The sequence below is a fragment of the Phodopus roborovskii genome, unplaced genomic scaffold (genome assembly GCF_943737965.1).
Source record: "Phodopus roborovskii unplaced genomic scaffold, PHOROB, whole genome shotgun sequence".
Lineage (NCBI taxonomy): Eukaryota > Metazoa > Chordata > Mammalia > Rodentia > Cricetidae > Phodopus > Phodopus roborovskii.
In genome coordinates this window covers 28,075,680-28,097,547 of record NW_026126407.1, presented here as the reverse complement: position 1 = coordinate 28,097,547, position 21,868 = coordinate 28,075,680, and the positions used below count along the sequence as shown (strand labels likewise).

General features: G+C 44.7%; 1 protein-coding gene and 2 non-coding genes across 3 annotated transcripts; all 3 read left to right on the top strand.

The window, feature by feature from the left end:
* Nucleotides 1-4,439: 4,439 nt before the first annotated feature.
* LOC127219902 (U6 spliceosomal RNA) lies at nucleotides 4,440-4,542 on the top strand. The gene has a single exon (XR_007834329.1). It is a non-coding gene; the product is annotated as a U6 spliceosomal RNA (small nuclear RNA).
* Nucleotides 4,543-4,811: 269 nt separating this feature from the next.
* On the top strand, nucleotides 4,812-4,940 carry LOC127219862 (small nucleolar RNA SNORA70). The gene has a single exon (XR_007834295.1). It is a non-coding gene; the product is annotated as a small nucleolar RNA SNORA70 (small nucleolar RNA).
* A 2,506-nt stretch (nucleotides 4,941-7,446) lies between these two features.
* Nucleotides 7,447-15,554, top strand: Cdkn2aipnl (CDKN2A interacting protein N-terminal like). The gene is made up of 3 exons (XM_051180753.1): nucleotides 7,447-7,756; nucleotides 9,717-9,816; nucleotides 14,048-15,554. The coding sequence occupies exons 1-3, from the start codon at nucleotides 7,518-7,520 to the stop codon at nucleotides 14,057-14,059; spliced, it is 351 nt and encodes a 116-aa protein (XP_051036710.1). The 5' UTR covers nucleotides 7,447-7,517; the 3' UTR covers nucleotides 14,060-15,554.
* Nucleotides 15,555-21,868: the final 6,314 nt, after the last annotated feature.

Here is a 21,868-nt window from a genome sequence, read left to right as displayed (position 1 = left end):
AGGAAATGTGTCACTGGGGGAGGGCTTTAAAGTTTCTAAAGCCTATGCCCAGTCCAATCTCTCTCTGACAGTAGATCAAGATGTAGCTCTCAGCTACTGGTCCAGTTCCATGAGCACCACCATGTCCCTACCATGATGATAAGAGAGTAAACCTCTGAACTGTAAGCAAGCCTCAATTACATGCTTTCCTTTAAAAGAGTTGCCGTAGTCTTGGTGTCTGCACAGCACTATTACAGATGGTTGTGAGCCACCATGTGGTTGCTGGGAATTGAACTCAGGACCTCTGGAAGAGCAGCCAGTGCTCTTAAACTCTGAGCCATCTCTCCAGTCCCGGCATTCGCTTTTAAAAGCAGGATTTGTCAAAAACATATCAAAAGCTTTGAAAGTGTATAACTGCTCTTAAATTGGTGAGAATTTGTCATGAGTAAAACACTAGGTGTCCATAGAAATATAGTTGAAACTATAAATTATAGAGGTCTTGATAATGGTGTTGATGGTGGTGACGATGACGGTGATGATGATGGTCATGGTAATAATGGTGGTCATAGTGATGATGGTGACTATGGTGGTGGTGATGGTGGTGATGGTAGTCATGGTGATAGTGATGATGGTGGTCATGGTGATGATATTGGTCATGGTGATGATGGTGGCATGGTGATGATGGTAGTGATTCCCATTATTACTAATATCATCATCATTTATTTTCTGCAGTACTAGGGGTTGGGTATAGGGCCTAGACTATGAGTCTCTGTTTTTAGCTGCTGGGCTATGTTGAAGACTGTGGAAACTCTAAGAGATGGAGTCTCCCTGAAGGAAGCAGGTCACTAGAGGTAGACCTTTGAAGGGTTCATTAGCTTCTGGGTTTGCCCTGAGTGTTCTGCTTCTTAGTTGGTCAAGATGCAAAAACTGCTACCACCACAAGCTACCACTGCCAAGAACCCATGTGTTATGCTTGGCTGTCCCTGCCATAATAGATGATCTGTGGCCCTGTAGATACACAAGCCAAAATAAACCATTCTTCTCAAGTTGGTTCTAATGGGTATTTTGACCATAAGGACAATAAAATAACCCTATAAAAAGTCCTTTATGGACAACAAAGGCTGGTCCTCCTTGACTCTGGCAGATCAGAGGGACTCATCTCTCCCTGGGGGCACCATAGTAGGGTAGGAGTTGGACCTTGCTAGGACAACTGTATGCAGTTAAATAAGGTGATGTTAATGGTAACGATAGACCTTCATTGTTAGCTCTCTTCTGAATGCCCTTCCTCTCTCTCTCTCTCTCTCTCTCTCTCTCTCTCTCTCTCTGATGTTTGTGGCCAGGGCAGTTTGATTCTCTAATTGACAGTTGTTAGAAGCTTCCCTTCTGCCGGGGCTGCCTTGAGCCCAGGCTTACTAGCCAAGCAATCCCTATTTGGTAGTCAGCTGGATAGCCCTCATGCCAGCAGGCTGCTTTGAACACTTCACGGATGTCTTGAGAAAGCTACACTGTGACCACAGCTGCTTGCTGCCAAAGCACTACTCCAGCTCCAAAAGGCACTGTTCCAGATTCTTCTGTTTCAGACAACTTGTGCCAAATTCTTTGCCACAGCAAGCCTTGGTGAATTCTCAGTTGTTTTTACTCAGGCTAGAGGGTCAATGTTTCTTGTAGGCCCATATGAAGGCTTGTGGTTTGTTAGACATGGTCTTTCATCTGAATGGACTGTGCTGTGATTGGTTCAAATACAGTCCTTCATTTGCATGGAGGATTATGCCACACTGCAAACATTTGCCTACCCCCTTCCTGACCATGTAACAGCAGGCTGTTGAGTATCTTTTGGAGTCAGCCAAGAGATCCCCTTCTGTGCTGCCCCCTGGTGTTGTGATATTAGGTCCATTAAAAGGCTCTCTCTCTTTTTGAAATTACATATTTTTATTTTATGTGCATTTGTGTTTTGCCTGTTTATATGTCTGTGTGAGGGTGTTGGATCTTGGAGTTACAGACAGTTGTGAAATGCCATGTGGGTGCTGGAAATTGAACCCAGATCTTCTGAAAGAGAAGTCAGGTGATATTAACTGCTGAGCCATCTCTCTAATCCCTTCTCTCTCTCTCTTTTTTAACTGCTTACTTTTTTGTTTGTTTTGTTTTTTGAGACAGGATCTCACTATGTAGCTCTGGTTGTCCTGGAACTACGTATGTAGACCACACTGATCTTAAACTCATAGAGATCCATCTGCCTCTGCCTCCTGAATGCCTGTGCTACCTACCACACCCTGCTTATTACTTTTCAACTGTAAAAAAATTAAATATATATTTACATGTGTGTGTGTGTGTGTGTGTGTGTGTGTGTGTGTGTGTGTTTATACCATTTATGTTAAGATGTCCTCAGAGGCCAGAGGAAGACATCAGATACCCTGGAACTGAAGTTAAAGGTGGTTGCAAGTGCACTGACCTGGGTTCTGGGCACTGAGCTTGGTCTTCTGAAAGAACAGCAAGTGCTCTTATCCATTGAGCCATCCCTATGTCTTCCACCTTTAAACAATTTTATTTATGTGTATATGGGTGTGTGTGTTTACATACATTGTTTTCTCTGTGTGTCTATGGGGGTGTATGCAATGTGAGTGCAGGTGCCTGAGGAGCTCAGAAGAGGGTGTTGAATCCCCTGAAGCTCCTATTAACAGACAGATGTGAGCTGCCTGATGTGGGCCTCTGGAAGAGCAGTGAGCACTCTTTTTTTTTTTTTTTTTTTTTTTGTTTTGTTTTGTTTTTGTTTTTTCGAGACAGGGTTTCTTTGTAGCTTTGGAGCCTGTCCTGGAACTAGCTCTTGTAGACCAGGTTAGCCTTGAACTCACAGACATCCACCTGCCTCTGCCTCCCGAGTGCTGGGATGAAAGGTGTGTGCCACCACTGCCCAGCTCATTAGGCATCTTAAATTGACTTTTTTTTTCTCCAATTGTGTTTAGTTCGAAACACAAGTGACAGCTCATGCTGGAGAGGATGTGGAGCAAGGGGAACACTCCTTTACTGCTGGTGGGAGTGCAAACTTGTACAGCCACTTTGGAAATCTATATAGTGGTTTCTCAGAAAACTGGGAATCAATCTACCTCAAGACCCAGCTATATCACTCTTGGGCATACACTCAAAGGATGTTCAATCATACAACAAGGACACTTGCTCAACTATATTCATAATAACTTTATTCATAACAGCCAGAACCTGGAAACAACTTAGATGTCCCTCAACCGAAGAATGGATAAAGAAAATGTGGTACATTTACACAATGGAGTATTACTCAGAGGTTAAAAACAATGACATTGTGAAATTTGCAGGCAAATGGGTAGAACTAGAAAAAAATCGTCCTGTCTGCCTCTAACTCCTGAGTGCTGGGATTAAAGGTGTGTAACACCTACCACATTCAGCAGTGAATCTAAAAGAAGGAAGAAAAGAAAAAAAAAAAGAAAGAAAGAAAGAAAGAGAAGTACGGTCTGAAAAGATGGCTCAGCAGTTAGGAGCACTTGTTCTTACAGAGACCCTAACTTCAATTCCCAGCACCCACATAACAGCTCAAACTGCCTCTAACTCCAGTGTGAAGGAATTTGACATCCTCTTCTGCCTTAGGCATGCACCTGATACATAGACATGCCTACAGGCAAACACCCATACACAACAATTGTTTTTAAAAAAAATTGAAGTCTAAAACGTTATATTCCGAAGAAGCCTGCACACAAAATTCCACCAAATAGCAGAGATGACAACAGTTTAACTGAGAGAGCAAGATTAGCTCCTAATATGTTTCCTGGAATTAGGTCCAGGTTTTCAGGTTTGCAATCCAAAGAAGTGGTGAGAATAATTGAGAAGACAATCTTGGGAGAAAAAGAGAGACAAAAAAGAGGAGGAGTAGGAAAAGGAAAAAAGAAACAAACAACAAATCAAGGCTGGTGAAGCCTAAAGTTGAGTGAACACTACATAACCAGATGTGGTGGTACATATCTGAATCCCCAGTTCTTGGGAGTCAGGGGCAGCAGGGTTAAAAGTTAAATGTCATTTTTGGCTATACAATGAGTGAGGAGCTGGGGCTACATAAGGCCCTGTCTTAAAATCAAAATTTAAATAAGTGAAGGAAGTAGACACTATTTTATTTTGTTTTTGAGACAGGATTTCACTAAAAATCCCTTTCTTGCCTGGAACTCCAGCTGTAGATCAGGCTAGCCTTGAACTCACAGAGATCCAAAGTGTTGTGATTAAAAGGATGTTTGAATGTTAAAATTTCAAGTACAAATGAAATAAAATCAGTGAGGGTGGGGGTGATGCATGCTTTCAATCCTAGGACTAGAGAGGCAGGTGGATCTCTGTGAGCTTGAGGCTAGCCTGGTCTACAGAGCTAGTTCTAGGACAGTCAAGGCTACACAAAGAAATACTAAAGATAAAATTTAAAAAAAAAAAAAGAAGATGAAACCGTGTGTTTGCTTGGGCAGCATACTTGCTAAAATTGGAATGATACAAAGATGATTAGCATGGCCCTTATACAAGGGTGACATGCAAATTTGTGAAGTGACCCATATTTTTGATTTGTTATTAAGGATACTTCTTTCAAAACTGATAATACTGAACTATCTTAAGTGACATGTTAAGCCTACTTTGTTGGTTAATGTAATGGAAGACCATGTAAGAAAAAGATGTATTACTGCTTGCCCTACTTTGATCATTTCCAGTGAGTAAATAGATATGTTGAATAAAAACAAAACAAAACAATGAACCAGATGGTGTAAAAGATATACAAAGTGGGAATGAGTGTGTAAGTTTAACCACTCATGGGACTTAAAAATACACAACCTCTACAGTCAACTGAACTGACCAGGTTCTCCTCATGGGGCCCTGTGTATACCGGTTCCAAGCAACAGCCTCCTTGGGAGCATGCAGCCTGTACCTTGTTTGTGTTGCCCTGAGGGGTCTTTGAAACAGAGTTTTCTGGTGGATATGCATGTCTCTGAGCTCATGCTGCCCCTACTCTACACTCCAGACCCAGCACAGTGGCCAGTTTCACACAAGTCAGATCATCATGTCCATCTGCTTCAAGTTGCAGAATAAGGAACATGTGTTTGAGGCTCTAGGAAAGGCCAGGTTTAAGCCCCTGGCAACCAGGAGATACACATCTCAAAGAAGTTGGGCCTCATCCAGTTTAATTCATAAGAATTTGAAGGCATGGCCTCTGAGAAGCAGCTCATCCCTGATGTCTGTGGGGTCAAATGCATCCCCATTCATGGTCCCCTGGAGCATTGGTGTACCTGCACTCTGCAAGGTTTCCTCTGGGCTGAGTTCCACATTCTGCCAATCATGTTTGCTAATGACTCTCACAGACCAACTATAAAACCAAATGTAGTTGCTCATGCCTGCAGTCCTAGCATTTGATAAGTGGAGGTGGGTGGATCAATACTTCAAAGCTAACCTCAGTCATAAAGGAAGTTTGAGGCTATCCTGGAGTACATAAGACCCTGCCTTTAAAAAGTGCTTACACACATGCACCACAATAGTCACACAGAATTTAGGAAGCTAAAGCAGGAAGGTTGAGATTTCAAGGACACTCTGGGTTACAGAAAAAGACCCCCATTTCAAAAACTAAATAAATAAAAAAACAGCAAAACAAAACCACACACATCACAGAGCCTAAATAAATGAAGACATATATCATTACCGTGTTTGTAAGCTAGAAGATTTAATATTGATAAGGTGTTAATTCTCCTCAAATTGATCTGTATATTTAATACAATCCCACATGAAATACCAACAGTCTGTTTTTCTAGATGTCAACAAAAAGATGCTAAAATTTACATCAAAAATCAATAGCACACTTAAAGTATCATTATCAGGGAGACTGAGGCAAAAGGATCTTAAGCATGTGGCTAGTGTTATTAAAAAAAAAAAACAACAGAGAGGCTGTTGTTATGGATGGTTGTAAGTTGTTGGGAACCAAACCCAGGCCCTCTAGAAGAGCAGCCAGTGCTCTTAACTGCTGAACCATCTCTCCAGCCCTCTCCTAATTTCTGGACCAACCATTGCAGTATTACAAGAATGTAGCTCGGTGAACCCTAAACCCTAAACAACGTTTTCAAGAGATAAGGGTCTCTCTCTATGATACAGACAACTGCTCAAGTAATTCTCCTGCCCCAGTGTATGGGGTAGCTGGGACAAAAGTTGTCTGCCATTTTCAAAGTCTGGTCGGCTGAAATTAAAATCAGAATTACCTAGAACCTTGACTCTGCGTATGCAGGGGTTTACCTGGGAATCTGCCACTGTGATAAGCTTGTCATGGCATGCCACCTGCCCTTTGGAAACTCAGCTCTGGTTGCTGTTATCATTGGATCCCTGAACCCTGCCTGGGGAGAAGTTGCTTCGGTTTTTGAGTTCTCATGTTTAGTTCAGATGCTCCCTGCCAGAGTGTGACTACCATACCTTCCTGAGATGGTGGGATGTCACACAGCACGGTGTTTGTCCTTACAGGACTCTGCCATTTGTGTACTGGATGGCATTTCTACCTGCTGGAGTCTGAACACGGCAGCAGAAGCTGCCGAAGGGAGGAAAGCAGCTGTAAGCCAGCCTGTGTTATTCGGTATAAGACCCTGGTGTAGGGGGAGCATCTGCAATAGCAAACATATAATAAAGGGCTCATTCACTACTTAAGACTTCACTGGAGCTCAAGATCCCGTGTTCTATGCTTTCCTCTGTGCCCAACCATATTTTCACATTTATTTATTTATTTATTTGCTCTCTCTCTCTCTCTCTCTCTCTCTCTCTCTGTCTCTGTGTGTGTGTGTGTGTGTGTGTGTGTGTGTGTGTGTGTACACCCACATACCACACAGCTAGCATATGGAGGTGAAAGGACGATTTTCAGGGTTGGTTTTCTCCTTCCACCATGTGGGCTCCCAAGATTGAACTCGGGTGCTTTTCTCCACCACCAGTACCTTGCTTCTTCAGGTTTGTGGCAATCTGACTTCTTTTATGATTTTTCAACGTCCCATTTACTTGGGCAATTCTTTCACCAACATCTACTTCTCTCACAAAGTTCTTTAGAGCGGGGGCATCCTGGACACCAAAGTGCTTGGAGGGTACTCAATCGATGGACGACTCTGAAGGAAGGCTGGGCACAACCTGAGACTACATGGGATCCATAAAAGAGCGGACATCACTCCCACACCCCAGGGAGATCCACAGAATTTAGGGCAAGCCTCAGCTGTGGCTGAGAATAGAGCGGTGCCTTGGGAACACTCCAGGGCAAAAGGGGTATCGCAGAGCCCCAGAGGGCACCCAGCTGCCGACTTCGTGCTTGTGGGCCTCAGTTTCCCTAGCATCGACACAGTGGACCCTGAACCAGCCCTTGCAGCCCTGGGTACACTAGGCCTCCGTGCCCCTCGAGGGCGCTCCAAGTCAGTCCTCCAGAGCAGTTGCGCTCGGCGGTGGCCGCTCTAGCGGCGTGTCGGCGGCGCGGGGCGTGTCGGGAAGGCGGCGGGCTAGTGCGACCCTCGGTGACGGCAGCAGCGGGAGTCATGGTGGGTGGTGAGGCCACCGTCTCAATAGAGGAGCTGGTTTCCGGGGTGCGGCAGGCGGCCGACTTCGCCGAGCAGTTCCGCTCCTACTCGGAGAGCGAGAAGCAATGGAAAGCGCGCATGGAGTTCATCCTGCGCCACTTGCCCGACTACCGAGACCCACCCGACGGCGGCGGCCGCCTGGACCAGCTGCTGTCCCTATCCATGGTCTGGGCCAACCACCTCTTCCTGGGTTGCAGGTGCGGACCCCCGCTGGCCGGCTGACCCCATCTGCCCACCTTCAGGCTGGCCCTACCTTGCCCCACGCTGAACCCGGCCCAGCCTCCTACTGCCTTGGCTGATCCCCCTCTTACGGTTCCCTCGGGGAAGATGTATCTCTTCTCTGAGCCTCGCTTTCCTCCGGTAAATGGACGGTTGTGATGGCTACAGCAGTTAAATGGTGTAGAGTGCAATGCAGGTGGGCTCGGAGGCGGCTGTATTGTTATGTTAATTTTATTACTGTTTATTAGCCCAGAAGATTGCTTTTGCAGAGTGTTTGAAGTCCTGTCACTCACATGGCAAAAGTGCAGACAGAAACTGAAACTAATTCCCCCCCCCGCCCCCCCCCCCCGTTGAAGATACTTAGCAAGAGGACGTGATGTTTTGCACCGTTGGTTGGTAGATTTCACCGCTAGGGCAGGATGTAATCTTTTCCTCTTCAATTTCTTCTTTGCTTCTTTCTAAAGAAAGTAACATGCGTTTTTCTTGCTGTCCCAAACCTCCCCTGAACCTTTACGATCACACCAGGAAGACAAGAGCTTGGCCTTGAGATATGCCTTTTACTCCGCCAGGAAAAAAAACCTACCAGGTTTTTACACTCCTTTTTTTTTTTTTTTTTTTTTTTTTTTCCATTTCATTTATTTTTAATTTTTAAGGCAATCGACCTTTATAGCTGAGTCTGGCCTCTAGTTTATTATGTAGCCAGGTAGTTCTGGAATTCCATATACTGAGCGTGCATCTCCAAGCTTTTATAGGCTTCTAGAGTTTCTTGAAATTGTATTAAAATAGGATTACCTGACTCAGATCTAGCCGGTCACATGGCCCCTCCAGGACAAACAAACCCCTTGGTTTGCTTTTTGGGCTTTGTGCTAGGGATGAAACTGCAGTCTTACATATATCAAATAAGTACTCTACCACTGAGCTACATACACCTCCAGCACTGAAGGTACTTGGTTTCAGATCTTGGCATATTTGTTAGAACAAGATCTGGGGAAGTTGTGCCAGACACACCCATCACACACATATGCTCACCCTCCCTTCCGCCTTCTAGGCACCCTCTAAAATCCTACTTTACAGGAGCCAAGGTCATACAAATAACTGAGAACCAACATTAGACCAACATTCTGTATGTTTTAAAAGTAATCAAATTTTTGGCCCTCAAATCTCATCCATGAATATGTACTACCTGACGTATGGTGTACCTGTTTTTGTAATTTTATTTATTTATTTACAGCTATTTTAGATTTTTATATGTATGGGTGTTTTGTCTACATGTCTGTCTGTACTGTGAGTGCCTGATGATTGCTGGAGGCCAGAAGAGGGCATTGGATTCTCTGGAACTGGATTTGCAGATGGTTGTGAGTTGCCATGTGGATGCTGGGAATTGAATCTGGATCTTCTGGAAGAACAGCCAGTGGTCTTAACTGCTCCTGTTTTTGTAATTAAAAAAAAAAAAAGATTTTTATTTATTTTTATTTTTGTGTATGGATAGGTACCCAGTATCCTCAGATACCAGAAGAGGGCATCAGATCTCTGAGAACTGAAATTATGTGGGAACTGAACCCAGGTCCTCTGCAAAGAGCCTCAAGTGCTCCTAGCTTCTGAGCCAACTCTAGTTTTGTTTTTTTAATTCTTCAAACATCTGCCATGTTAGCATTCTTCAAGCCTAGATCTGTATGCACAGGTGGAGAGAGCCTCTTGTTAACCATGTGCTGAACACTATAGTTTTCCCTGCAGTATTAAGTATCTGTAGCCCCAGCTACCGAGAGGGCTGAAAGGAGCATTGCTTAAACCCCAGATGGCATCGTATGACCTTACCATTGAACAAATGGTTCTGTAGTGTAGGAGTTGCGTTTACAGTCTGAGAACCTTCACTTCTTGTTAGCCCATAGTGACGGTGAGTCTTCCCAGGTTTTTACCTTGCTGCTTTTTGTTGTGCAGTTACAATAAAGACCTTCTGGACAAGGTGATGGAGATGGCTGACGGGATTGAAGTGGAAGACCTGCCACAGTTTACAACCAGAAGTGAATTAATGAAAAAGGTAATGAGTAGACATGACAGTTCCAGCTTTGACACTGTGCCCTGTTGGTTTTGAGCCTTTTTGTCTCCTGCTCCACAGCCTTAAGCCCTTTCGTGATTTCCTCGGAGTTTGTGTAAACCTTCTCATAACTAGATCACAAGTCTGCATGATAAATTATGTGTTGCCGGTGGAGGAACACACAGGCTCAATCTCCTTGGTTTGTCTAGGACACTTCTCTTGATGCCAGGTCCTTTACGACAGATAAACTGGGGATCAGTAAGGAGGGCCCTCAAAAAGCTACCAACATTTCCTGGCTATACTGCTCCTGAAGGACTCCCAGTGAGCATAGCACAGAGGTTTTACACATCTGTATTCATCACTGTATGGTGGCCATCACTAGACAAATGGATATAGAAATGCAGTCCGTACATGTACAGAGTGAAATTCTGTTCAGCTGTGAAGAAAAATGAAGTTGATGTTCATGGATAGAAATGGAGATCATTATGTTGTGCAAAATAAGCTAGAATTCAGAAAAACAAGTACAGGTATTCTCTCATAGGTAAAATGTAGGCTTAAGTGCATGTATTATGTGTGTGTTAATGAGAATTGAGCCTAGAGCTTTGTGTGTGCTGGGCAAGTGCTCTACCCCCAAGCTGTAGTGTGCTTTTCTTTTTCAGTTTCTTCCTTCCACACAGGGTCTTGCCCAGGCAGCCACAAGCTTTCAGTCCTCCTGCCTCTGCCTCCCTGGTGGCCTAGATGACAGGTCTCTGCCCCGATGAACAGCTATTTTATTTATTTTAATATTTGGGGGGGTTGTTTGTTTGTTCAGCTTTGGTTTTATTTTTTGAGACAGGATCTCACTCTACAGCCTTGGCTGGCCTGGAACTCAATGTGTGTACCAGAATGTTCTCAAACTTGGTATGATCTTCCTACCTCTGTCTCCCTATTTCTGGGGTTATAGGAATAAGCCCCTAGATTTGGCTTATTTTATTTATTTATTTATTTATTTATTTTTAAAAAAAGTCTTGCTTAGAGTGCTAAAGTTAGAAGTACTTCATTTTAGATTAATTTGTACCGAGTATCTCTGCTTCAGCAGGCCAGGGCTGGAACAGACTTGTGTGGACTCTCTGACTTGCTGATAAGGAATGTGATGGGGTAGTGTCCAGACACCACAGCTGTGTTCTGGTCCCCGGGCTTAGTTAGTCTTATGGCTGTGGCCTTGTACACAGTGAGCTTTGCCCTAGAGTCTTAAGTCTGGATCCTGGATCCCTGGGGCCAGGGAGAGGCGGAAAGAACTTTGGAGAATGGGGCTGTCTGTTCCAGCTAAGCACCCCAGAGCATTCGTTTTTTTCTCACATCTGCCCTAGTCTCTTACTGCTGAGACTGATTTGGGAGATAGTGTAACCATGTAGGATCCAAGAGTGCAGGGCCTGCATGGGTAATGACCTACTTTTCAGCCACCAAGGCTTGGGAGAGCCCTGTTTCTGTGGGGTATGGATTTCTGACAGCTAGCAAACTTGAACTTGACCTTATGCAGGGCTTCCATCACATGCTCCTGATTCTTAGCTTAGCACAGAGGGACACAAAGACCTAACCAGTGTGAACCCAGGCCACTGTGTCCTGGGGCTTCCCAGAGGCATCTTGAGTAACTAACTGGAGCCTGTGAGCCCCAACCCAGAGCAACAAGTTGATACTGATAATGTGGAAGGGGTGGGCTGATTCTCACATGGGAAAGCCGTATTTGCACTGTACTCCAGGACTTTGAAAGAGACCGTGTGTGGAGACAAAGTGAGAATATTTCTCATTTCTCACATTTGTCTTCTACCCTTAGTCACAGGTGTCAGTCTTGGGCCCAGGAGATGACTTAGCAGATAGAGGTGTTTGCTGCCAAGCCTGATGACCTGACTCACATAGTGGAAGGAGAGAACTGACTCCTGAGAGTTGTCTGTTGACCTCCACTCATGTGCTGTGGCCTGCACACATACATGAGCACACACGTGTGTGAACTAAACAAGATTCTTCTAGGAGGCTGGGGTGTGGCTCAGTGGTAGAGTGCTTGCCTGGGTAACCCCAACAAATCAAAACTTCTGTAGATAAGCCCCTGCTGAGAAAAGCCATCTACGAACTGTGACTGGCTTCTGTGCCATTGAAAGCCATCTCTTGAGAGTCCTCTGCAGAGAGCCCTAGGGTCTTCCAAGTCATTTGTCCTTCCTTTCATGTCAGGTGAAGCTGGAGTAGTAGGCCAGAAATCTAAAAGCCTCATCACTGTGCCAACCAGAATTGATCCTCAGCTCTAAAATTAGACTTTAGTTGGGTTTTAGAGTTAGTTGGCATGTGGAAATGAATCACTCAGCATTGTTGGCACCCCGAGGCCAGACAATGACGATGACTTAGACATAAGCTCTCTAAAGTTTTAAAAATACATTTTGCCCTCCTGGAGCTTTTGGGCAGGTGTATGTCTGTCTGTCCGACCCTCTTTCTTTTTAGTCTGAGGAATGAGTGTGACAGATGGGATTTGCCCAACAGTTGGATTGTGTGCTCTTTTCTGAAAGAGGGGCATTCGGCACAAGTATGTTGAGCAAATGCCTTGGCTGTCTAAATACCACCCTGAAACTCACCTGCAGCCCCTGTTACTGAGCTGTAAGGGAGGGGGCATTCTTTTAATCCCAGCACTCTGGAGGCAGAGGCAGATGGATTTCTGTGAGTTTAAAGTGAGGTTGGTCTACATAACTAGTTCCAAGTCAGCTAGGGCTATGTAGAGAGACCCTGTCTCAAAAAAAGCAAATCAAAACCAAGAATGAGTGAGTGACAAAGAAGCTGTCATTGTTGGTTCACAGACATTGTTAATGTCATAATTTGATTCTCCTGAGAACATCTGTATCCTATGAGGAAAGACAGCAAGCAGTGTGGAAGTGACCACAATAACCATTGGAAAAATCAGAAAAGCAGCTGTGCCTATGTGTCACAAGGTTCTTCTCTGCTTTGAGCAGTCTCGGCCAGCTCTGATACCATGTTTTCATGAAAGCCATAATCAGACATGGGGGTCCACACCTTCAGTCTCAGTACTCTGGAGGTCAGCAGCTGCAAAGCCAGTTGGAGACAAACCTGGGCTATACAGATTCTGTCTAAGGAAAAGGAGGAAAAACTAGATCTGACCCTGTTGTAGTTCAAACTCCAGGGTGGGTGAATCGCCTGACACCACCACATGGGAAAGACAGTAGACTGGGTCTGCCTAGTTGAAAATCTGAGCAAGGAGCTGGAGAGATGGCTCAGTGGTTAGGAGCACTGGTTGCTCTTCCAGAGGATCCTGGTTGAATTCCCAGCACCCACATGGTGATTCACAATCTTCTGTAACCCTAATCCTGGGGGGCTTGACTCCCTTTCCTGGCACCTCCTCTGGCACCAGGCCTACACTTAGTGCACAGACATGCAACACTTATATACATTAAATAATTTTTAAAAAGAAAAAGAAACTCTGAGTGAAATTGCTTAGGATGTCTTCCCCTGGACTGCAGGTTGTTTCTTTGGTTATACTGCATTCTCCCAAGAGAAGAAAGACTGATCTTTTATCGTTGCTGAGCATTTTTGGCTACGCTAGAAAATAGGTCATACCTTGAAGTCTCTGATTACTAAAAAGACTTTGTTGATTCACTCACACTGCTCAGTGTTAAGGGAACCCATTCAAACACAAGGTGACAGTCAGTGATTTCTTCACACCCTCCTTAAAAGTTTTCTAAAGCTAACTTTAAATTTACCACAAGTGCTAGCGGGCACCCGGAAGGAATCTGTGGACTCCAGGTCACTGCTGTCTGCAGACTCACTTTTATAGTTTCTAATTGTGTGAACTCTAGAAATATGTGACCTTCACATCTCCTAAGTGCCCTGACTCGGTGTGGAGTGCTGCAAATTACCACCTGAATCTGGCCGTGTTGAATTTAGAACAGTGAGTGTTTGTGAGCAGGGGCCGGTGGCAGGAGTAACATTTTAAGTATTTCCGTTATCACTTAAATTATGAACACTTATAGGTAGCAAGCCACAAGTCAGGGAAGTAAGCGTCTGCTTTCCAAATGGATCATGCACTCAGCGTTTAGCTGCATTTTCTTATGTAGTAAAATATTAATAATTTCTGAGTAGCCTTGCCATCTGGGTCGAACATAAATATTCCATTACTGCTTTATTTGAATGTGTGAAAATAAACTTGAATCATGGGACTCAATGGCTGTGTAACTTTTTCTTCTCTTTTTTTCTGTAGCATCAAAGCTAAGACAGATCTACCACATTTCCACCCCTGGGGACAGGCTTAAGGAGGCCAGGGTGGAGGTGACTGAACCAAGGCAGCTCTTGAAATTCTTGGTGTTTGCAGCATAGAAGCAGCTGGAATGGAAAGGGATGTGTCTACAAGGACTTCAAAGAAGTCTTGGTTCTTCCAGAAGCTGTTGCTGTAAAGTACATATACTTATATATTTATAAACAACAAACTGAAATTTCATCAGCATCGTCCAAGCCAAACTTTGTTTGAAATGCCTTTTATGTTGTTATAATAATGACAGTAATGGATTTTATAATTTGATATTTTTTAGCACAGTACCTTTCAATGCAGTTCTGGTTTTTGCCTCACCCCCATTCATTTTTGTCCTTCCAAGGCAAGCCAGATTCTCCTTATTTCTATCTGAACCCGCTCTGTACTTGAAGCTCACTGCCTATGGCCACTGAAGGACTGAACATTCACTGCCTGCCTCATTGGAGTGCACCCACTGCTGGACTCTCAGATCTTTGTGTGGGAAATGGGAATCATGTTGCAGGCCTGAAGTAGTAGCCCAGCTAGCTCATAGGAAGGAGGGTGATTACACAAAAGCATCTGGCCTCATTTTAAAATGCGCTGAGGGCCAGAGGTGTGGCTCAGTGCGCGAGTGCTTGCATAGCATGCTTGAGGGTCTGGACTTAGTCCCCAGTATTGCAGAGAGAGAAAAAAACAGCTAGTCAGATTAAAAATTCTTAGAAGAATATACAGCTTTGTCCAGCCAGCTAGCTGGCTGATTTCTAGACTCTCTAGGTCTCTCAGGCTGCTCATATGCCTACATCACTTTGTTTCTAGAAGGTTTTCAGACTTGGAGAACCGTCTTGTACATCTCTAGATTGTAGTACAATTGTGCTTTGCTCTGTCTGAGGTGGTGGTATTGATATTCCATCTGACAGCTGATATGTCTGTTCTGAACCCCCTTCAGTTCCTTCTGTTTAGTCTCACCATTAGGTAAATGCCTGAACTGTGGGTAGCAGTGGGACAGTGTACCACAGCAGAACTCATCAATGGCAGGCCTTTTATGGTCAGTAAGTCAGTGGGGTCTGCCTTGACTTTGTATACTGAGTACAGGAAATCAGATACCCAGAAGCTGGGGCCGGTGGTGTCTGGGGTCAGAGCAGTGGGACGACATTCTTGGTGGCCTGAGATGAAGGCAACATCTTTGTTTTTCCTAGCTGCAGTCCCCATTGACCAGGGTAGAGCAGGAGTCAGTCAAGACAAACTCCCCAGGCAATGGAGGTCAAGATGCTAATTACAGAGGCCTCGGCAACATAGTGACTGAGCTCAGCGCTGAAATCACTGAGACTTAGTTTTGTCTCCCAAATGCAGTCTCGCCCTCCTCCATTCTAATCATTTGTCAAATTTGTGAGGCTTAGAAACAAAATGAAAAATTGTGATGATTCACGTTATAATGTTCTTTCTGTATACAAACCCCCAATAAAACAGCTTTTCTATTGAATGGAGTCTGAGTTGTGTGATTTCTTCCTCAGTTTACTTACGTGTAGGTAGTTGAGCAACCAGAATTGGGGAGCAGAGCTGGCTTGCAGGCATGAAGTTTTGGGGCCAGCATAGCACAGTTCTATCACCTTCAGTTCTCTGTTGCTCCCTCCAGCCTTCTCTTTTTTTGCTTTTGTTTTTGATGGCGATGATCAAGCCTGGAGTGTCACACATGCTAGGCAAGGGCTGCATCATTGAACTAAATCTCTAGGCCCCCATATTAAGTTCTCTGATTATACTATGTGAGTTTTCTCCCCTTCCTCACCTAAGCTGCCTGCCTTTCTTATTTTTACCACCAGTTGGCTGACTCACCTATAAAATTAGTCAATATTTTATTCTATTTTTTCTTTCCAAGCTTGAGGATGTACAGAGCATGCCCTGGAGAGGACTTCCCATGCAAAAGTGTAATCAGGCCACAGGAAGTGAACACCAAAGCTTCAGACAGGAGGTACTCAGGTCGTTCATGCTATAGCCAGAAAGTTGCCCTCCAGTATTCCTGAGAAGCCGGTGGCACAATAGACGTCCTGGGTTTGATCCCTAACACCACATAAACTGGATATGGTTGTGCAGTGCCAGAATCTCAGCACTGGTGAGGTGGAAACTGAAGGGTCAAGTTCAGGGCCATTCGCAACTGATACTGAGTTCAAGTCTAGCCTAGGCTACATGTGACCTTGCCGTTAAAAAAAGCGGTCCACCTGATGATGTCGTTAAAGGTAAGGATTCCCTCTGAGCTTTTCTAGGATCGATAGGGACTACTGGCAAGGAGGTCAGCCTGCAGCCTGCAATCTGTGTGCTTCACGATACCCAATCATGGCCCTTGTTGTTGACGTGCTTAGCGATGCCAGTTCGTTTAGGAGATCACACACAGATCTTCAGAAGCAATAATTTCAGAACTTAGAAACCACTTTAGCCACAGAAAAATTGCTTCCTTCAACAAATACTGAGTACACGATGAGACATTTCTTCCTTGGGTGATATGTGTGTGCACACGTGTGAAATGAACTTCCAAGTTCATTCTTCCTTTCTGAAAAATCACGCACCAGGTGGAGGAAGAGTGGCCACCAGCAGCTGGGCAGCCTGGTGTGTGCTTGTCAGTGATGGAGGGGGACCTGGATACCCACCCTGAGAGCCAACTGGAGAGTAAAATCACCCACTGCATCACCTGAACAGATTCAGAGTCCCACACAATCAAAGACTAGAATCTAATGAGTCTGTTGCTCCCTGTAGATTTGTGCTTCTTTGTCCTAGAAGTGAGCATGTGAGCCAGAGCTCCTGAGAGCTCTGTCAGACAGGGATGCCTCTAGAGTACAACCCAGCAGCTCTTACACTTTCCCAGTCTTCGCAGGCTAAGGCTTAAAAAAAATCTTTCACTGTGGCCTTCCAACCTCATTTGCCTGGGGGATGTCACCATCAGCAGTTTAGGACCCATCTCAGTCCTCTGCTTTAAAATTATTTAGTTTTTTTGAGACAGGGTTTCTCTGTGTAGCCCTTGTCCTAGAACTCATAGTCCAGGCTGGTCTTGAACTCAGAGAACTGTTTGCCTCAGCCTCCTGACTGCTGGGAGTAAAGGTTTGTGTCACCACTGCCTTGCTTAAAGTTCATTTTATGTGTATGTGCATTTTCTCTGCATGTATGTCTGTGTACCACTTGTATGCCTGGTGCTCTTGGAAGTCAAAAGAGGGTGTTGGATCCAATCTCCTGGAACTGGAATGTGAGCCACCATATGGGTGCTGGGAATTGAACCTAGGTCCTCCAGAAGAGCAGTCAGTTCTCTTAACCACTGAGCCAGCCCTACTTCCCTTGGTTTAATAACGGAACAATTAGAGGTCATTGAGCTATGTGGGGATGGTGACTAACAGCTTTGCTGTTAAAATTGGCATCAAGATTTATTTCTCTTGGGTTGTGTTCTCTTTTCACTTTGACCATTTTTGTTTGAGTCTTGCTATATAGCTATCCTGGCTGGCCTGGTACTCTACCTGCCTCAGCCTCCCAAGTGGTTAGGGTGACACATGGGATTCATAACAGGTTCATTCAGTTGTCCAGTTAGTGTAACCGTAGACACTTCCCATTGCCAGTGCTCTTGGTAGAGACATTTGCCACAAAGGACTCCCTTTATTGGAAGATTCTGTGGGAAACAGTGTCTGCACATGCCTGGCATGAGTGTGTCACTGCTTCTGTCCTGATCCAGGTTTCCATTGAAGCCAAGCTGGAACGCGTTGGAACCAAAACTTTTGACAGACTTGGCCGCACACAAAAGAGAAGCCAGCTTCCACAAGTGCCATGCTCTCCCACCACCACCCCAGTGCTACAAGAGGAAGGACTTTTCTATGAAGGAGTAGCATGCATGTGGCCCTCAGATACTTGAGAGCTGAGATTGAGAAATGATGGAAGGTACTGAGCAATAGACCAACAAACTAATACAAACCCTTGAAAGTGGCAGATCTTGGCTGAAGCTCTGATGCCACTTGCAGCCTCTAGCTCCAAGCACAGGGTATCTTGGGACCTCACAGCTCTGGGTCTGGGATCTAGAGCTCCTATGGAGTGTCAGCATGCTCCTGCCCTGCCCTATGTGTACAGCCTATGACAGGAAGCCTATCCCACAGTCTTGCTAAACATCAGACGCCCCTTCACTCTGGCTAGAGCTCTAGGACAAGGGCTACACAGAGAAACCCTGTCTCAAAAAAAAAAAAAAAAAAAAAAAAATAATAATAATAATTTTAAAGCAGAGGACTGAGGTGGGTCCTAAACCGCTGATGGTGACATCCCCCAGACAAATGAGGTTGGAAGGCCACAGTGAAAGATTTTTTTTTTTTTTTAAGCCTTAGCCTACTTCAGCTTAAACCATTCATTTTCAGCATCTCAGGTGCTAAGTCAGTGATTTCTGTTTCCTTGTTTTTGTATTTATCTATCTTTGTAACTTGTTAAATTTTGTTGTTGTATTGAGATAGTACAACCCAGTTCTTCTTGGTTGTGAGACGAATGCTATCCAAGCCATGCCAGGGGGCTATCATTTCCACCCTTCTACATGTACCTTGATTGGAGACAGGGTCTCACTATGAAACCAGGTCAGTCACCAAGAGCCCAACAGGCCTGGAACTTGCTATATAAACCAGGCAGGCCTCACAGAGATCTGCTTGCCTCTGCCTCCTATGTGCTGGAATTAAAGGTGTGCACCTTGGACCCCAAAAGTCCTGTGCTGTCTTCTAGGTTTCCTGTCCAGGCCTGTGCCTGCAGAGGTTAGCTGCAAAGCAAGCAAGCCTCATTTTCCTTTGGTATTGTGTGTTGCTGCTCTTATCAGATCCTTGATGCTGATTGTGGCTACTTCTCAAACTGCTCCATGCTGACGATCCAGTTTGTCAAAGAAACTATATGGGGTTGGGGGGTGAGTGCCTGCCTAAAATGCATGAAGCCCTCAGTTCATCCCAGCAATGTGTAAGCCAGGTGAGGTGGTGCACTTAGGAGAGGGAGGCAAGAGGACCAGACATTCGTGGTCATCCTTGACTGTACACCAAGTTCAGGCCAGTCTGGGCTATCTAAGTCTGTTTCAAAAAACAAAAACAAACAAACAAAATGGGTTCAGAGAGATGGCTCAGTGGTTAAGAGCACTGGCTGCTCTTTCAGAGGGCCTGGCTCAATTCCAAGCACTAACATGGCGGCTCACAACTGTATGTAACTCCAGTTTAAGGGAATAATTTGATGATGCCCTCTTTTGACTTCTACAGGCATCAGGCACACAAGTGTCACAAAGACATCTATGTAGGCAAAACAGCCAAACATGTAAACACAACAATGTAGCTCATCATGATGGCACTGGCTATTACTGACACTTGGAAGTTTGAGGCAGAATTCTAAGCCTAAGGCTATCCTGGACCACATGGAGGTCTAGGTTTGCCTGGGCTGTAGAAGACTATTTCTAGCACATACAACCAAATAAGTGTGTGACAACAAAGCCAGGAGTGAGCATCAGTTTTGACTTTGCTTGTGCTGCTCGAGTGCAGAGGACCCCACTGAAGAGTCCTCACTCTAAAGGAAGTCTTGCAGTTCCCATTCTGCCCGATGACATAACTTTGTGTGCACACATAAGGACATTTCCAAGACCAAGGCCCATCACAGCACAGCAGGATGACAGCATTTCTTTTTAAAAGCCTTTTAAGTTTCTTTGTGTAGCTTCAACTGCCCTGGAACTTGCTCTGCAGACCGGACTGCCTCAAAGTCACAGAGATCTGCCTGCCCCTGCCTCCCAAATGAAAGCTTTTCTTGACTTAAGTACATAGCTGAAGCTGGTGACTGACTAGCATCTCCAGAGCCTTCGATAGTGTGCCAGTGTGTAAGTTATCAGGTCTATCAAACACATCTTTTCCTATAGAAGGTGAGAGTATCTTTCTGGTTGGAATGAGGTGGTAGGTGAGGGGTTTTCTGTTTATTTTCTCTGAACCAATTGCCAATTCTGTTTTCTAAAAAAAAAAAAAAAAAAAAAAAAAAAAAAGGCTTTATGTGATCAGCCAGAGTGTCAAACCTCTTTACTTGACCCTCTTTAGGAGGGCCGCTGTGCCAATGCAGCTGGTGGGCAATGGTATTCTTGGCAAAAGATCTTGTTTGTGAAGGGGCATCTTTCCCCTCTGGGCTTCAGAAGGGCAGCAGCTGTAGGAAAGCCTGCCTTTGCTCCTAACAGTCCTACCGAAAAAGCAATGTTATCACTCCAGCAGCTCAAGCAGCAGTGAAGTGCTCAGATTCTGAGGATGGTCACTAACTCGTTCACAGACAGACTCCCATCCTCTTTAAGTTCCCAGCCCAACCACTTTTTAGGGACTCATTTGCATTTGAGCATAGTGTGTGGGTTACTGGATATCAAACCCAGATCCCTATACTTGCTAGAGCAGGTACTCTACCACTGAACCACACACCCAGCCCAGAGGCGGTGTTTTGTAACCATCACTCTGTAAATTCTTTTTCTAGTAAGCTTGGTTAACTGCTCTCAGCAAGTCACTGTCAGATAAGTGCCATGTGGCCAGATCGTTAGTTACATAATAAATGGCAGTTAAGTCCTTCCCGGGCACGTTCCTCATCCAGGCCTGAACCTCTATGTACCTAAGAGGATGCCTGGATGCCTGGAGCTAGTTTTAAGCTGTGTGGATTGCAGACACACCCATTTGTAAAGGATACAGGCCATTTATCTTTTTGACCCAACTAAAATCAATTAATTCCCTAGCCATCCTATAAGCAGAAGAAACATTAAAATATTACTAAGATTTTTTTCTTCAAAGCTATAGTAGTGATGTGAAGAGCTCACTAAAAATGGCACATATATTCAATGATCTTTCCTCAAAGGACAGAGAAGGCAATCCTTTCAATCACATGACTTCTGGCATCTTTGCTTTGTCATACTGTGACAGAAAATAATCTCTTACTGGATAGCAGCTTATTTCCTCCCTAACTAGATGGGAACTAAGCATAACCCTGGCACATTTACACATTTATCCCATGACACATCCCATGGCTGGACACAACAGAAATAACTGTGATCCACACTGTCTATTCCCAAAATTAGGAAAACTAAAACATCAATGCAGTGTCCCAGGGTTAGGTAACACTGCTCGATGACAGAAAACTCAACTAGCATGCATGATGCCATTTTGACTCCAAATACCTCAAATTTTGAGTTCAAATGTTTCTTTCTAGAGGCAGGGTCTATGTGTAGTTCCTGCCTTGACCTCCCAAATACTGAGCTACAGACATGAACTATACCACATGTATTACACCCATGTTCTTTTAAAATCTTTGCATTAGCTGTGTCCATGAGTGCTGGTGCCCTTGGGTCAGAAAGCTGCAGGTCCCCTGGAGTTATAGGTGAGCTACTCGATGAGGGTGCTGGGAACGGAACTCAAGTCCTTTCCAAGAGCAGTGTGTGATCTCAGCACTGTACCACCTCTCCAGCCTCCAGTGTACTCCTATGACTAGTCAATAGGAACTAGGTGTAGAGCTCTTTGGTATAGTGCTTGCCTGGTACTCACAAAGTCCTTGGTTCAATTCTCAGTTCCATCAAAAAATAATACAAAGCAGACCACTCATAATCAGCTCCACTCTCAGCTTTTGTTACTTCCCACCTATTAGTTTTAGATCAGGCCTCAGACCTTAAATTACATTGTTGTGTTTGTGTATGAGAACATGGGCCAAGCTGTGGTTAGAGGTCAGAGGACCACTTGTGGAAGTCAGTTCTCTACTTCCATGGGATGCCTGAGATCTGACTCTGGCTTGGCGTCAGGTACCTTCACTTGC